Source organism: Muscardinus avellanarius (assembly GCF_963383645.1).
Source record: "Muscardinus avellanarius genome assembly, chromosome: 13".
NCBI lineage: Eukaryota > Metazoa > Chordata > Mammalia > Rodentia > Gliridae > Muscardinus > Muscardinus avellanarius.
In genome coordinates this window covers 22,484,851-22,501,688 of record NC_137799.1, presented here as the reverse complement: position 1 = coordinate 22,501,688, position 16,838 = coordinate 22,484,851, and the positions used below count along the sequence as shown (strand labels likewise).

At 48.1% G+C, this 16,838-nt stretch overlaps 1 protein-coding gene across 4 annotated transcripts in view; it reads left to right on the top strand.

Moving 5' to 3' along the window:
- Positions 1-729: 729 nt before the first annotated feature.
- The window catches only part of RGS3 (regulator of G protein signaling 3), a gene marked incomplete at both ends in the record, with an annotated part of 136,983 nt that continues 120,874 nt past the window's right edge, over positions 730-16,838 (top strand). For 2 of the 4 annotated variants that reach the window (XM_080709628.1, XM_080709631.1), the window contains one exon: positions 730-832. In XM_080709628.1, coding sequence (XP_080565754.1) covers positions 730-832 — 103 coding nt within the window. Of the gene's footprint in view, positions 833-2,295; positions 2,375-16,838 lie in introns of those variants that run through there. The other 2 variants (XM_080709629.1, XM_080709633.1) reach the window with 1 other exon arrangement.

Here is a 16,838-nt window from a genome sequence, read left to right as displayed (position 1 = left end):
GCAGGAACTGACCCTTTCTGGATGTCACCTGTGGGTGGCAATATAGTCAACAGGCATCTCTCCTCCAGTGCCACTGCCCAGGCCTTACTCACGTGTCTTTCATCTCCTAACAAAATGGTAACCTGACCCTTTAAGAAAAGGAAACTTCCTGGGCTCCACCAAGAAAGGAGCCTTAGGGTGCAACGAAGCTGGTAACGGTGGTGTCACCAGAGGGGTCAGATCAGGGTCAGGGGGCTCCCGATGGACGGGTTAGCTACTGAGTGGGGCAGAAGGAGTCAAGAGTGAACCTTCAAGGTCCCCACGAGGGGTTGAAGTGCCCAGCACAGGCCTCCATCCTTTGTTCCCCCAGGCCACATCAGACAGTGCAGCTCAGCCGTTCTCCTGCCAGGTCCCACCCTCCTGAGCATTGCACCTGCCAGTTGCAGCATCCTGAGTCCAAGGTGGTCCCCGCAGCCCAGGCTCTGCAGCGGTCCCCAGCAGAGCTATGAAGAGGGTGACTGTCACCTTGGGCACTTCACTCTCCTCTTCCCTGTAGACATTCCTTCCCCCAGCTTCTGAATACCAAGCTTTCTAGTTCTAGGGACTGAGCATCCCCTCCGAGGGGACATCCTGAGGCCATGCTAAGCTCCTGCTCTGTTCTTGCTCCTGCAGGCCTACTGCACCTTGGGGCTCAGTGTCCTGTCTGCATTCCGTGGCTTGAGGCTAAGGCTGCCTATTTTCCCTGACTGGATGGAGTGGCCGGGCCCGGATACCTCCCTAACCAGAAAGGATGTCTGGACTCAGACTTCCCCAGCCAGGAAGAGGATCAGGCGTGCCCAAGTCCAGGGTGCAGGTAAGTCAAGGTGGGGGCCAAGACAGTGGGCCACACCTGCTGAGGGCAGTGTTCACTGTGTATGGGGGACAGTGGGGTGAGAATGGGGAGGGGCTTCACAGAGTGCCAGGATTCCAGGGTGCCACCCTCCTGTCTGACTCACTAGCACTTGACCACTAGTTGGCTGATTTCAGGGCCCCTTGTCCAGTTTCTGGGGACCAGCTGAACTTGTGGCATCCAGGCAGGTCAGCTGTCTCTGCCTGCTGTTAGCCATGGGGCAGGCGTGGAGGCCACGGAACAGGCTTTGGGCAGAGAGGCCTTGGTTCAAGTTGCAGCTCTGCCTGTTCCTGGCTCTGTCAACAGTGGACACCCCCTTTGGCTCCCTGCCTGAGGTTCAGATTTCTCCCTGGGAAATTGGAGCTAATACTTCCTGGGCTTACTGGGAAGATGGAATGAGGTGATAAGTGTAAACTGCTCTGCTTGGCTTCTGGCACCTGATACTCAGTATATGTACCTAACTCTTGTCTCTCGCATCCCTAGTCTCGGCTGGCGTGCATCACTGAACCACAAACACCCACTTGGTGCTCAAGTCAGGGCACCAGGGACAAACCGGCATTTCCCATTTTTAGATGTACAGCAGCTTTCCCTCCCACAGCAGCAGTCAGATAGCAGAGCAGATGTCTTGGTGTGAAAGCCTCCCTGGAGGTGTCTCATGAATGTTTGCCGACAAATCCACGCAAGGGCTAGCTCTGCCACTTGGCACCAGGCTGGGGAGATTCGGGGTGCCTACCCACTCCCTGTCCTCAGATGCTGGGGACCGTCCTTCTATCCTGTGGCACCAGCCAGGGGCTGGCTGGAGCTACTGCTCCCCTCTGCGCCTGTGCCAGGCTGCCCTCATCCAAGAGGAGGCTCAGGAGGGGCATCCCTGCTAGCGGGTTGGGCCAGTGCTAGCGTGGCCCCCACCAGTGTGGAGAACACTTCTCAGGGCCACAGCGCCGGCCCAGGAGCGCGCTTTTTTGCCCTCCCCTGCTTGGGGCTGATGATTATAGGTCTGAGCTTCAAAGCTGGCTACAGACCGGCTAATTGCAGCCTGGGGGAGCTGGGCGAGCAGGCCAAGCCCGCCCGAGTGGGCACCCCGGGCTGGGCCCCTCGTAGGATTGGCACCTCCAGCCTGAATCGCCGGGCTGGAGCCCGGGGTCTGGGTGTGGGCGCCGGGTTCCGGGCTCCTCGGGGAAGGAGCCGCCTCTGGCCACCGCCGGGCTGGCTGGGGCGCGCCAGCCTCCTCCCTCTGGCCCGCGCCCGCTGGGTCAGGTGGAAATCTCCCCATTCAAACGAGCGCGGGCCAATCAGGGCCCGGCGCGCCCGGCGTCCCAGCCCGCCGCGCCTCCGGCTCCCGCCCGCCCGGCTCCCAGGCTGGCGCGGGGGGCGGCGACCTGCGGCCTCGGTTACCCGCAGCAACGCCGCCGCTTCGGTCCCCCGACGCCATGCAGCACGCCCTGCACCGGGTCTCCCTCGGCAGCCGGCGCGCCCGCCGGGACCTCTCCTTCTACCTCTCCACTTTTGGTAAGTGCCTCTGGGGACAGGCTGTCAGGGCTACTCGCCCCAGCCCTCAGCCCCCAGAAAGGCCACCCCGTGGGCGACAGGCGGGGCGGGGCGGGGCGGGCGCCCTTCCTGGGGGGCACTCTCTCTGGCCCCTTCCTCCTGGATCGCCCAGGAGGGCTCCGCGCACAGGCCCGGGAGCGCGCAGGACACCACCTGCTGCCGCCCTGGTGCCAGCTGCGGTTGGTTCTGCCTGGCTTGGCTGGAACAATCACGCCCCTGTTCATCTCTCAGAGACCCCCGTCTGTTCCTCATTAGCGGACAGCTCAGGTTAAATCAAGGTCTGGTTATTACATTGGAAACTCTCATTCATCCTCTTTCCTTTGGCTCAGCGACTGGACAGGTGCAGGGTCAGCCCAGGCGGCCTGGCCTCCGGTGGGCTCACCTTGGAGGCTGTAGTCTGCCTTCTCTATCCTGTATCCCACCTGCGGTGGAGATGGGGAAATTCTCTCCTACAAAGCAGACCTCAGGAGATTCCCAGGGCTGCCCTGGGGGCTTGAGGTTGAGGGCCCCTGCCCAAGCCTCTGGGTTGTAAACTGGCCCCCAAGTCCCAGCTGGGCAGCAGCTGCGCCAGAGGCCTGTGCAACCTGCTGGCCTTCCAAGCTGCCATGGCAGCGCTAACAACCCTTCCCTGGGGTGCAGATCTGCAAGGCTCTTCATTTCCTCCCTGGGCCCGCAGCTCCCTGCGGGCAGCAGGTGTTTTTCCTCCGTGAAGACTTGGACCCAGGGAGAGGAAGATCTCCCAGGAGCCAGTTGGCAGACCTGGTATCTGAACTCAAGAATCTGGGGATGACCTGATCACACATTTTTGTTTGACTTTGCATACAATTTCCTGATAAAGTTTGGGGGAATTAACTAAGACAATTGGACTTTGCCCCAGTTTCAAAGACAGAACACTCCAGGAGTTAGGCCTTTGCCGGGGCCCCTGGCTCCCCTGCTCTCAGGCGGACTCCTGCCAAACACTTCTGGCTCTTCACAATCTGCTCTTTTCTTTAGGGGCAGAGGCAGGGATGGAAAAGAAGTGAAGGTTCTGGAGATGAAGGTGCAGTCTGGTGTCGTAGAATTCACTGGTCTGGTTGGTAGAGAATAGGAAAGAGATCCTTAATTAGACACCATCTGTTGAACACTCGCTAGGTGCCGTGCCTTGGGCCTCTTGTGTTGCCCACAAGCTCTCATTTAATGCTCCCGACCCTACAAGGCAATCCCTGTCAATCCCACTGAGATGGGGGGCGCTCTGAGACAGGGGGGGTTTCCAGGATGACCTGGGCTGGCAGGTTGGGGGTCGGCAGACAGTGTCAGGAGCGGTGGGGCCCTGTTACCTTAGCTGTGTCCTGATAAAAAACTGAAAATAGAGCTCACCTCCCGCCTTATTTTGGTTTATGCTCTTTCAGACTCCTCTCCCTCTAGCTCTCTGCTCTTCTCTGTGTGTCTCTCTTTTACCTAAAAGACCTTTTACCTAAAGGTCTTTTAACAAAACCAAGAGCCCATTCCTCTTCCTTACTGGTACGATGTGACGATTTCCTTGCATCAGGCCACATTCTTCTAGTGATTCATCTCCCTAGCAGATCTGGGAAGCTGGGGAGGGGCCGGCCCAGCAGGTGTGTGTGGGTCCTGCCCGCATGGCCTCAGGGCTGGGTCCATCCGACCCAAGGGCACAGCGAGGCTGGAAACAGCGGCTGCGGCCTGAGTGTGCACAGGCGGGCGGGAGCTGGGGAGGAGTGGGAGCCTCCTGCTCTAATCACGCACTTTCCTTCCAAATCTCTCTGAGGATACTATTTGGAGCATTTGAGCAATTCTCTTTTGTTTCCTGCCATCGCTCTGTTTCTTGGGGTGCCGTTTGTCATGGTACCCCTCTTTCAGGCAATTGGTTTTCCTAATACACGGAATGACCTCTGCTCCTCTGCTCATGAAGATTCCTGTCAGTGCTTACCAAACCCGCCCAAATGTCAGAAGGATCTTGGGAGTCTACTCAAACACACAGATTCCTAGGATCCTCTCCCAGAAATGTTGGTGTGACAGGTCCGGGTGGAGCCTGCCAATCTCTAATGTTAAGAAGCCACAGACATCTTTTGACCATCAGCCAGGTGTAGAGGCTGCAGATTCAGAGTCTGTTGGCCTCCCTTTACTGGGAAGTCTTTGCTAAGTTTCCTTTCCCTGCGTGGCAGGTCGCCCCTGGCCTTCAACAGGGGCTTGGCCTTGCAAGAACCTGGTGAAGACGCTGCTCCGATGGTGATCTTCTGAGTACAAACACGTAAAGGGAGTGTAAGCATCTCTGGAAATGTAAAGGGACAAAATTGTTTGGGTCACAGTTCCCTCAGGAGTACTGTATGTGTATTTTATGTGTGGGCATGAGGAAGAGGCCTGTTCACGTAGCATTCGCTGCCCGCCCTCCTGTCTTCTGGCCGATGTCAGGGGCAGAAGCGTGCAAGCCGAGGCTAGGACCCAACTACTTTAGTTATTCTTTATTGGAATAACCGATGTAATTTAAAGAAGTCATTATATAATATTTTCCCCAGGATTGATTATTTATTTATTTATTTATTTATTTATTTATTTTTGGTGGTGCTGGGGGTGGAACCCAGGGCCTTTCTACCTCTGGGCTATACTCCGAGACCTATTTTATACTTTATTTTGAGACAGGGTCTCACTAAGTTGTTGAGAGCCTCACTAAGTAGCTGAGGCTGGCTTTGAACCTGTGCGATCCTCCTGTCTCAGCCTCCCAAGCACGGGGATTACAAGCATGGGCCACCTCGCCCAGCTTATATGTTTTATTTTGATCAGGATATTCATTAGCTATTTTTGGTAACATCTTTGTTGACGTAATTGATAAACATGTATACAGATAATTCATTTAAAGTGTACATATCAGCCAGGTGTGGTAGCACATGCTTGTAATCCCAGTACTTGGGAAGGCAGAGACAGGAGGATCACAGATTTGAGGTCAGCCTCAGCAATTTAGTGAGGTTCTGTTTCAAAATAAAAAAAAAAAATAGGGCAGAGAGTGTAGCTCACAGGTACAATGCCCCTGGTTTCAATCCCCAGCACCACCCCAAACAAACAAACAAACAAACAAACAAACAAACAAACAATATAATTCAGCCAGGTGTGGTGTACAGCTATAATCTCAGTACTTGGGAGGCTGAGACAGGTAGATTGCAGGTTAGGAACCAGCCTTAGCAACTTAGAGAGGCACTCTGCAACTTAGTGAAAACCTGTTTCAAAATTAAAAACAGTAAAATAGGGCTGGGGTGTAGCTCAGAGGTAAAACAGCTCTGGGTTTAGTAAGACGCACACATGTGCATGCACGCTCACACACAAACACACACTCAAAGTGTACAATTCAGTGGTTTCTAGTAGAGCCACAGAGTTGTGTCCTCCTTATCACTGTCAACTTGAGAACATTTTCATCTTCTCAGGATGAAACACTGTACCCTTTAGGTTATTACCCCGACCCCGGTCCTTCGTCACCCCCAGCTGGTCTACTTCCTGTGTATAGATTGATCTACTTTTGGACATTTCATGTAATCATATAAGTGACTTTCTGTGATTAATTTCTTTCATTTATCATGATGTTTCCAAGGTTCACTCATGTCATAGCATATACAATATTTCATTTTTAATGAATAATATTCCACTGTATGGGTATACCACATTGTGTGTGCCCATTCATCTGTCAGTGTGTGTTGGGGTTGTCTCCACTTTTTGGCTCTTAGAATAATGCTACCATGAACATTTTTGTATATATTTTTATATGGACATTCTCATTTCTCTTGGTCATACCTAGGAGTAGATTTGCCGGGTGATATGGCATCTCTCTGTTCAGCTAGCCGAAGAATTGCCGAGTGTGTACACCTTGTTATGTTCTCAGCAGTACGTGCGGGTTCTGATTTCTCTACATCCTCGCCAACACTTGTTATTATCTGACTTTATAATTGTAGCCATCCTAGTGGGTGGAAAGTGGTATCTCATAGGCTTTCATTTTGGGTTTCCCTGATGACCAGGGATGTTGAACATTTTTATATGCTTATTTATATTTGTATATATTCTTTGGAGAAAAGCTTATTCAGATTCTTTGTTCATTTTTAAGTTGTGCTGTGTGTCTTTTAATTACTGAGTTTGAAGAGTTCTTCCTATATTCTAGATATGAGTCCTCTATCAGGTATATGCTTTGCAAATATTTTCTCTGAATCAATGGATTTTTCATTTTCTTTTTAGAATTTTTGAAGACCAAACATTTATAATTTTGTAGAAGTTCAGTTTATCTTTTCTTTTGTTGTTTATACGTGTGTATGTGTGTGTGTGTGTGTGTGTGTGTGTGTGTCTGTGTGTGAGACTTGGGATTGAACCCAGGGGCATTCCATCTTTGAGCTACACTTTTAGCCCTATTTTGTTTTTTAATTTTGCAACAGGGTCTCAATAAGTTGCAGAAGGCATTGCTAAGTTGCTGAGGCTGACCTCGAACCTAAGATCCTTCTGTCTCAGCCTCCCCAAAACTGGAATTACAGGTGTGCGCCACCACACCCAGCTTTTGTTGCTTATACTTTTGATGTAATAGCTCTGAATCTATTGCTAGGCGTAAATTCTCAAAGATTTACTCCTCTATCTTTTTCTAAGAGTTTCATAGTTTTGATTCTTACATTTAGGGCTTTGATCCATTTTGAGTTAATTTTTGTATATGGTATGAGGTAAGGGTCCAATTTCATTCTTCTGTAGGCTATCCAATTGTCTCAAGACCATTTATTGAAGATATTTTTATAATAACCCCATTAGATGATCTTGGTACCATTATTGAAAAGCAATTGACTATAGACACACGGGATAATTTTGGACTTTCCATTATACCTCTACCCATTATATCTCTGAGCTACACCCCCCGCCCTATTTTATTTTATTATTAAATTTTGAAACCGGGTGTGGTGGCGCACGCTTGTAATCCCCTCCGTGGGAATCTCAGACAGGAGGATGGCACAGGTTCGAAGCCAGCCTCAGCTACTTAGTGAGGTCCTTTGCAACTCAGTGAGACCCTGTTTCAAAATAAAGAATTAAAAAAAATAGGGCTGGGGGTGTCGCTCAAAGGTAGAATGCCCCTGGGTTCTATTCCCAATACCACACACACATACACACACACACACAAATAGGGCTGGAAGTGTAACTCAGAGGTAGAATGACCCTGGGCTCCATTCCCAGTACTGAAAAAAAAAAAAAAAAAGAAAAAGAAAAGAAAAATCCAAGTTCATAAAGATATTGGCTAAATAACTACAAACTATATTCTTGAAGGGATACCAACTTATTAGCTTGCTCAATAAACCAATTTACTAACCTACCTGGGGATTTCTGAACCAAATGCCTACTCTACCTGGGGTCTCTGGTAGCCTGGAAGGCACGAGTGGTCAGGGGAGCGAACAGGTGCCTTGCTCCAGGGTGTCCAGACCAGGAGACGAGGGGCAGCTTGGATGTGTTCTAAAGGCTGCTGGTAACTATGGGCGTGGATGACACAACCCACCTTTTTTTTTTAGAAATGTTACTCTCGATGAACCCGCAAGCTAAAACCTGTAGGAAGCATTTTTTTTTTTTTTTTTTTTTTTTTTTTTTGTGGTACTGGGGATTGAACTCAGGGGCATTCTACCTCTGAGCTACATCTCCAGCCCTTTTTATTTTTTGTTTGAAACAGGGTCTTGCTAGGCTGCTGAGAGTCTGACTGCTTGCTCAGGCTGTCTGTGAACCTGCGATCCTCCTGTGTCAGCCTCCCAAGTACTGGGATTACAGCTGCACCACCAGGCCCCGCTTGGGAGGGAGCAGGCGTAGGTGCAGGCTCTAGAGGCGTGCCTGGAGTCTATGGTTCACCAGAGAAGGCGCAGTTCTCAGGGCAGAGTAGACCAAGGAGTGGCAGGGATCTGCGGGCCATTTTCTTTCTCTTTCCATGTCTGTAGTGGCAGCATAATGTTGACCGGGGCCCCATTGGACCTTTTGTCCGCCTCTCATTGAAAGCGGCTGAGGTAAATGATCTCTTTCTGTAATGAGAGTGGAGCTTGAGGACAGATGCTCACAGCGGCTGGCTCCCTGTGCTGGGCAGAGCGAGGTCAGGCCCTGACCCGAGGCCTCCTTGCGTCCCTGCAAGCTGCTGCCGTTAGCCCTAGTCCAGCCCTGCTGCCCTGAGCCTGGCAGTTTACTTGGCTTGGCCAGGGAGGCCCGTCCACTCTTTAGGAGTTTAGCGCGTGCTGGGCAGAGCCCTCGGCATTTGCTGGTTTTCCTTTCTTTTGGAGTCCATCTGCTTGGGAGCTTTCAGAAAATTCCTCAAGGTTTCTGATGGTTTGATAGCTCTAGGTCTCTCTTTCTTTTTTTGTGATACTGGGGATTGAGCCCAGGGGCATTCTAACCCTGAGCTACACCCCCAGCCCTTTTTATTTTTTGGTTTTGAAACAGAGTCTCGCTAGGGTTGCTGAGAGGCTCACAACATTGCTGAGGCTGGTCTTGAACTTGTGATCCTCCTGTCTCAGCCTCCCAAGTACTGGGATTACAGGCATGTGTCACCGCATGCAGCTTCTTTCTCTTTCTCTTTTTCTTTTTCAATTCTATGTTTTTTTTTTTTTAAAACATATTCTATTATGAAGCATTACACACATACAGAAAAGTATCTCCCACAATGCTGGGTGATATATCAGAAAACACACCTTTGTAACTTTCACCAGTCAGAATTTGAACATTACCAATATCCTAAAGAAACGCATTTAAGTAATTTAAGCTTTTCAGTTCAAAATATTTTCTAGATTTTATTTTGTATTTTATTGGGGCTTTTCTAGAAGTATTCTCAATTTCTAAATGTTGAGGATTTTCTAGAAAAAAATTTCTTGTTTATTTTACATTTTGGTCAGGAAACATCCTTTGTATCCCATAGTTCTTTGAAATTCATTGAAATTTGCTTTAGGGCTCAGCATATTGCCAGTTTTCATAAATACTGTGTGTGATCTCAAAAAGACCGAGGGGGCTGTGGTGGTCCTTGTATATGTCAAGTTCAGGTCGGGCTTGCTAGTTATGCTGTTCCAATATCCTGATCCTCATGGACCATTTTTCTTCCAGTTTGTTCTATCAGTTACCAAGAGAGGTGCGCTCAGGTTCCCACTAGAATTGTAAACTTGACCATTTCTCACTGGAGTTGTCACTTTTTCCTTTATAAACTGTTTTGAAGCTCTATTAAGAACATACACACTTAGGGTTATCGTTTTGTTGAATCGCATCTTTTATTGTGAAATTTTCTTTTGTTCTGAAATCTTCTCTTTATTTCTATTAGGGACGAAATCGACTTTTCCTGGTATTAACATGGCTACCCAGGCATCTCATTTGCCTGGCCCAGCCTTTCCTGACCCTTGCCAGTCCCTACTTCTGTGTCTTTACATTTTGGAATGTCTATTACAGAGGGCAGGCACAGGGCGGTAGGGTGATTTTTTCTCTCCATGCACACCTGGGAGTGAGTATGTGTGTATGTGTGTGTGTGTGTGTGTGTGTGTGTGTGTGCGCGCGCGTATTTTGACCTCAGCCTCCTGAGGAGTTGGATAAGCTTAACTCAGTGTTAGAGACTGAGATTATTTGAAGTTGAGCTATAGTTCCTTGAAAAACTCTATCTGATTATAGTTTATCCTCTCCCTGAGGGGCAGCCTTTTAGGGTCCTAGTGCAAGAGGGACGGGCTCAGGAGAAGCCCACTTCTTGGCAAGTCCTGGCTTCCGACGCAGGCAGGGCCTCAGCTCAGCCTCTCCGCCTTCCAGTTGTCCCCTTGGAGCTTGGAGACACCAGGAGAAATCAGCCCAGGAGAGGACTAGGCTTACTTCCACAGGCTGCCGTCTCCCATATGCTGCTCAAAGAAAATGCTTTTAAATATTTTGCCTGGCGTTTCCAAAGCTTTCCTCAGTGGATCTGTCATCCCAGAAATGGAAGTCTCTGATATACGTTTTCTATTTTTTTAAAATCTTTTTTGTCTATCTTTTTTTTTTTTCAGTACTAAGGATTGAACCCAGGGACATTCTACTTCTGAGCTACACCCCCAGCGCTATTATTTTTTATTCCTTATTTTGAAACAGGGTCTCACTAAGCTGCGGCTCCTATCTTAGCCTCTCAAGTACTGGGATTCCAAGCATCAGCCACTGTGCCTGGCTTTGTCCATCTTTTACTCCCTCCTTCCCTCCCTCCTACTCCCTCCCTCCATTTATTCCTTCCTCCCTCCCTTCCTTATTTTCTCCCTTCCTCCCTCCTCTTTTTTGTTTAATTTTTGGTGGTACTGGGGTGGAACCCAGGGGTTTTTCTACCTCTGGGATATACTCCCAGTCCTATTTTATACTTTATTTGGAAACAGGGTCTCACTAAGTTGCCGAGAGCCTCACTCAGTAGCTGAGGCTGGCTTTGAACCTGTGCGAGCCTCCTGTCTCAGCCTCCTAAGCGCGGGGATTACAAGTGTGAGCAACCACACCCGGCTTCCCCTTTCTTATTTCCTTCCTTCCTTTCTTTCTTTCTTTCTTTCTTTCTTTCTTTCTTTCTTTCTTTCTTTCTTTCTTTCTCCCTTTCTTCCTCCCTCCCTTCCTTCCTCCCTTCATTTCTCATTTCCTTCCTTCCTTCTTTCTTCCCTTTCTTTTCCCCTTCTTTCCCTTCCTTTTTACTCCCATTCTTCCTTCCTTTCTCCCTTTCTTTTTTTTTTTTTAAAACTTTTTATTGGTACATTGTAGTCATACACCTTAATGGGATAAAAGACTTGTGGAGACATAGCTGCACACATAGCTAACACACCAGTTAACCTCACCCGATCCTTCCCTCCTTTCTCCTTTTCTTCCTTCCTTCCCAATGGAGCACCATCTGTGTGCCAGGAACTTCACATATATTAGTTCTCATAGATCTGTTAGAACAACAACTTCTTCTTCTTCTTCTTCTTCTTCTTCTTCTTCTTCTTATTATTATTATTATTATTATTATTATTTGCACTGTATGGGGTGGAGCTAGGGTTTGCACCAGGTCTCACTCCGAAACCCCCAGGATCTGTTCATAGTTCCATGCTTTCTCTCTTATGTTTTCTGTGTTATACTCGTTCTTCTAGAAAACCTTGATTGTTTAAAAATAATATAAATGTAAAACATAATGGAGATAAATGATGGATTCCTTTGTGTAGCTTAAAGCTATCAACAAGCACAGAACAGATGCTCATCACTATGAAATAACATATTTGACTATGGAGAAAAAGTTGTAATATGAAATAGATAAGGACGCTGAGTACTTTATAAAATATAGAGTTGATAATTTGGGATTTCAAATTACATGAATTTATATGTATGATTAAAAACATTATAATAAGCCGGGCGTGGTGGCGCACGCTTGTAATCCCTGCGCTTGGGAGGCGGAGACAGGAGGATCGCGCAGGTTCGAAGCCAGCCCCGCTGGCGTAAGAGACCCTGTTTCAAAAATATAAAATTGGTCTGGGAGTGTAGCCCAGAGGTAGAAGGGCTTCCAGGAACCCCAGTACCACCAAAATAAATAAATAAATAAATAAAAATTATAATAAAATCTGAAGGAAAATCACAAAAAGCAGAATAATGTGAATTTTCTACATAAATAGCATTGTATACAAATGTATATAAAAGCAAACCTTTTCTCTGCAGACGGAGCACCGCATGAATGTGCTGGGCCGTCCTTGGATTATACAGGCAACTTCACATTTTTTTAGTGGCAATGAATGTGGTTTGAATCTATCAATGTTCTTGTTTTGTGTGTGTGGTGCTGGGGATGGAACCCAGGAGCATTCTAACTCCAAGCTACACCCACAGTAGTATTTTTTATTCTTTATTTTGAAACAGGGTTTCACTAAGTTGCAGAGGGCCTCACTTAAGTATCTGAAACTGGCCACAAACCCAGAACCTCCTGTCTCAGCGTCCTAAGTACTGGGATTATAAGTATGTGTCACCACGCCCCGCTATCAATGTTCTTTAGTAAGAAAACTAAAAAACAGGGTGTAGGCGGCTGAGACAGGAGGATTGCAGGTTCGTAGCCAGCCTCAACTATTTAGTGAGGCTCTCTACAACTTAGTGAGACCCTATTTCAAAATAAAGAATAAGAAATAGGGCTGGGGGTGTAGACCAGAGGTAGAATGCCCCTGGGTTCAATTCCCAGTACTGAAAAAAAAAAAAAAAAAAAAGAAAAAAGAAAACCAAAGACCATGAAACAGGAGGGCTTTGTTCCTTAGTCATATTGGTTTAGCTTAAAACAATATTTTGTTTTCACATTTTTAAAATTGAAAAAATTTGAGCTAGGCATGGTGAGGCTGAGACAGGAGGATCAGAGGGTGGCAGCCAGCCTCAGCAACTTAGCAAGGCTCAGCAACTCAGTGAGACTCTGTTTCAAAATTAAAAAATGAAATAGGACTGGGGGTAAAGCTGGGAGGTAGAATGCCCCTCGGTTCAATCCTCAGTAACACACACACACACACACACACACACACACACACACACTTCTAAAAAATGGCTGTATGTGTGTAGCTTGGAGTTAGAATGCTCCCAGATTCAAACCCCAGTTACCAAAATAAATAAATAAATAAAATTGAAAATTGATTCATAATTGAGATCAGATTTATTTGACTTAATTGTGGAAGCAATTTATCCCAATATTTATTGACTTAAAGACCAAACATTTAGCTGGGTGTGGTGGAGCTTGTGATTGTAGTTCTTGGGAGGCTGAGACAGGAGAATCACAATTTCACAGCCAGCCTCAGCTACTTAGCGAGACCCTCTGCAACTTAGTGAGACCCTGTTTAAAAATAAAAAATAAGCCGGGCGTGGTGGCGCACACTTGTAATCCCCGCGCTTGGGAGGCTGAGACAGGAGGATCGCACGGGTTCGAAGCCAGCCTCAGCTACTCAGTGAGGCTCTCAGCAACTTAGTGAGACCCTGTTTTCAAATAAAGTATAAAATAGGTCTGGGAGTGTAACCAGAGGTAGAAAAGCCCCTGGGTTCCACCCCCAGTGCCACACAGACACACACAAAATAAATAAAAAATAAAATAGTACTGAGTATAGCTCAGAGAAAGACTGTTTCTGGATTCAGTCCCTAGCTTCCTTCTCTCTCTTCTCTTCTCTTCTCTTCTCTTCTCTTCTCTTCTCTTCTCTTCTCTTCTCTTCTCTTCTCTTCTCTTCTCTCCTCTCCTCCCCTCCCCTCCCCTCCCCTCCCCTCCCCTCCCCTCCTCCCCTCCCCTCCCCTCCCCTCCCCTTCTCTCTCTCTCTCTCTCTCTCTCTCTCTCTCTCTCTCTCTCTCTCTCTCTCCCTCCCTCCCTCCCTCCCTCCCCCCCTCTCTCCCTCTCTCTCTCTCTCTCCCTCTCTCTCTCTCTCTCTGCCAAACATTTATCAGTGTGTCTGTGGGTCAGGAGTTTGGGAGTAGCTGAATGGGATGGTTTTTACTCAGGGCTTCTCTGGGGGGTTGCAGCCAAGATGCTAGTGAGGGACACAGTTATCTGGTCAGGCTAAACTGGGGCCCGAGGGTCTCTTTCCAAGACGTTTATTCCCATGCCCCTGCTCTCGGCAGGAGGCCTGGGTTCCTTGCCACCTAGGACTTCTTGTCACATGGGCCTCTTCACAGAGCTGCTTGAGTTTCCTCTTGACATGGCAACTGGCTTCCCTGTGAGCAAGTGACAGGAAGATGGAAGAAAGAACCCCATGAAAAACAACCCGGTTCAAAAAATGGACCAAGGACTGGAGTAGATGTTTTTTATCTGTAAAAGACATACTAACGGCAAATAGCACACGGAAAGGTACTCAGCACACATTAGTTATCAGGAGAATGCCAACCCAACCCACCACAAAATGCTGTTACGCGCGAATGGCCATAATTAAAAAGACAGGCAGTAGCAAGTCTTGGAGAGGATGCGTAGAAACTGGAGTCCTTGTATATTGCTGGCAGAAATGTAAAAACGGTGCTACCACTATGAAAAAGAGCCTGGCAGTTCTTCAGAAAGTTAAAAACAGAATTATCATCGTATCCAGCAATTCCGCTTCTAGCTATATATCCAAGAGGAGTGAAAACGTGTGCCCACAAATATGCACAGGACATTTGTTGGGCACAGGTTGTATTTGTGCCCTATAACTGTGTCCACATATCTGTTGTACACAAATGCTCAGCGTAGCATTATTCATGATAATACCCCCAAAGCAGAAAGAACCCAGATATCCATCCCCAGATGGATGGATAAACAAAATGCGGTATATCCATACAAGGGAATATTGTTTGGCCGTGAAAAGGAAAGAAGTGCTAACACCTGCTGCAATATGGGTGATCCTTGAAAACATGCTAAGTGAAAAGAAGCCAGTCACAAAAGGCCACGTGTTACACGATTCCATTTACATGAGGTGTCCAGAACAGGCAAATCCAGAGAGTAGATTACTGGCTGCCAGGGCAGGGGGAGCAGAGAATTGAGGGTGACTGCTGATGGATAGCGGATTTCTTTTAGGCGAGGATTGCAATGTTCTAAAATTATGTAGCAGTGCTTGGTTGCACAACCCTGTGAGTATACTAAAGAACAAGGAGCGACATGCTCTAAGTTGGTGAATTTAAACCAAGCCGGCTGTTTAGAAAGAGGATAATGCCTATTATATCTTGTTTTTGGAAGTTAGCCACTGCCACCTCCACCACATTCTATTTCTTAGAAACAAGTCACTAAGCCGGGCGTGGTGGCGCACGCTTGTAATCCCAGTGCTTGGGAGGCTGAGACATGAGGATCGCATGTGTTCGAAGCCAGCCTCAGCTACTTAGTGAGGCTCTCAGCAACTTATACAGACCCTGTTTTCAAATAAAATATAAAATAGGGCTGGGAGTATAGCCTGGAGGTAGAAAGCCTCTGGGTTCTACCCCCAGTACCACCACCAAAAAATAAATAAATAAATAAATAAATAAATAAATAAAATTAAAATAAAATAAAAAGAAACAAGTCACTAAGTCCATCCCATATCAGAAGAGAGGAACTAGCCTCTATTTCTTGAAAGGAGGAACATCAATGCTATGGAACGGTTTTGAATCCATCACAGGGACAAAGCTGCTAAGAGCAGGGTGCCTGCAGCTGGCTGGGCTCTGGCCCTATCCCGCCCTGCACACAAAGCCCCAGTACAGACTGGTCCTCACACATGGAGGGCCAGCCTGTGACTGTTAGTGGCTGGCTGGGCTCTGTGTATACTCAGTCTCCTCGATACGTTTGTCTTGGTATCATCTTCCTGAGGTTTTCAAGACCTGACAGTTCTTAAATGGGCAGCTGCTTTTGGGGTGAATTGGGTTTTAGGATGACGAATGCTTTTGTTAGCTAGGTGATTTCTCATAGATGTGTTCTCTGCACACCCCAGGTGGCATGGGCTCCTTGGGGACACAGGCCTTCTGACCCCTGAGGCCAACCATGGGGTGTAGCCTGCTTTATTTATTTTTTGTATTGGCGCTGAACCCAGGAGCATTCTACCTTTGAGCTACACTCTCTTAGCCTGAGTTTATATTTTATTTTGAAACAGGGTCTCTCAAGGTTGCTGAGGCTGGCCTCCAACCTGCCATCTTCCTGATTAGCCTCCCAAGTCCTGGGATTACGGTCGTGTATGACAGTGCCAGGCTGCAGCCCACATCCTGATCTCTTTCTGACTGCGTCCTGAGAGTCAGGTTTCCTCTTCCTGTGGTCCTCTGTGGAGGAACGTCTGCCAGGAGCCCTTCTTTCTCTGGCTCCCACATCCTCTGCATGGTGTGGCCGAGCCCCTCACTCCTGTGTCCAGCAGCCCTGTGGGCTTGGTGGCTTCTCCAGGTCTTCTGAAGCTCTCTCTTGCCAGCAGTTTCTCTGGCCTAAGGGACTGTGTCTTCTCACTTTGGCTCCGATCCCACTCCCTGGGACTCTTGTAGCTTCTCTGGGTACCCATCACCCTTTGCAGCTGGAGTTGGTGCCCAGTTGCAGGCCGGTGGGAACTGGGAACATGCCCTCCGCATGGGATGACTTCAGACTGAACCCCCTGGCATTGTCTAGATAACCCCCCTGCCTGGCACAGGGAAAGAACAGGGATATTGGGAAGGGCACAGAGGCAGGTGCCCTGTTTTGAGGCTGCAGAGATTCAGCCAGATGACTCCTCCTCCACTCAGTGGCTTATTTCTTTCAACTTGGAGTCATTCCTTGGAGCCTGGCTTCTTTGGCTTCTCCAGAACGAGGAAGGCAGCCTGTCCCGAGCTTGCTGGCTCTCCTCTCCTGAACCTTAGGGTTGCATCGGCAGGTGCCATGGTGCCCGTTGGAAGAGGTACAACAAGAGGGCTGCGGGTGTTCTAGAAGGCGGCTTGCAGGACAGAGTTCTGGGGTCAGGGCAGACTTCTGGCCTGCAGTCCTGCCCTGGGTCTGCCTGAACACTGGGGCCCAGAGTTGCCTTCCATCTCAGGCACAATTGTTCTGGCTACC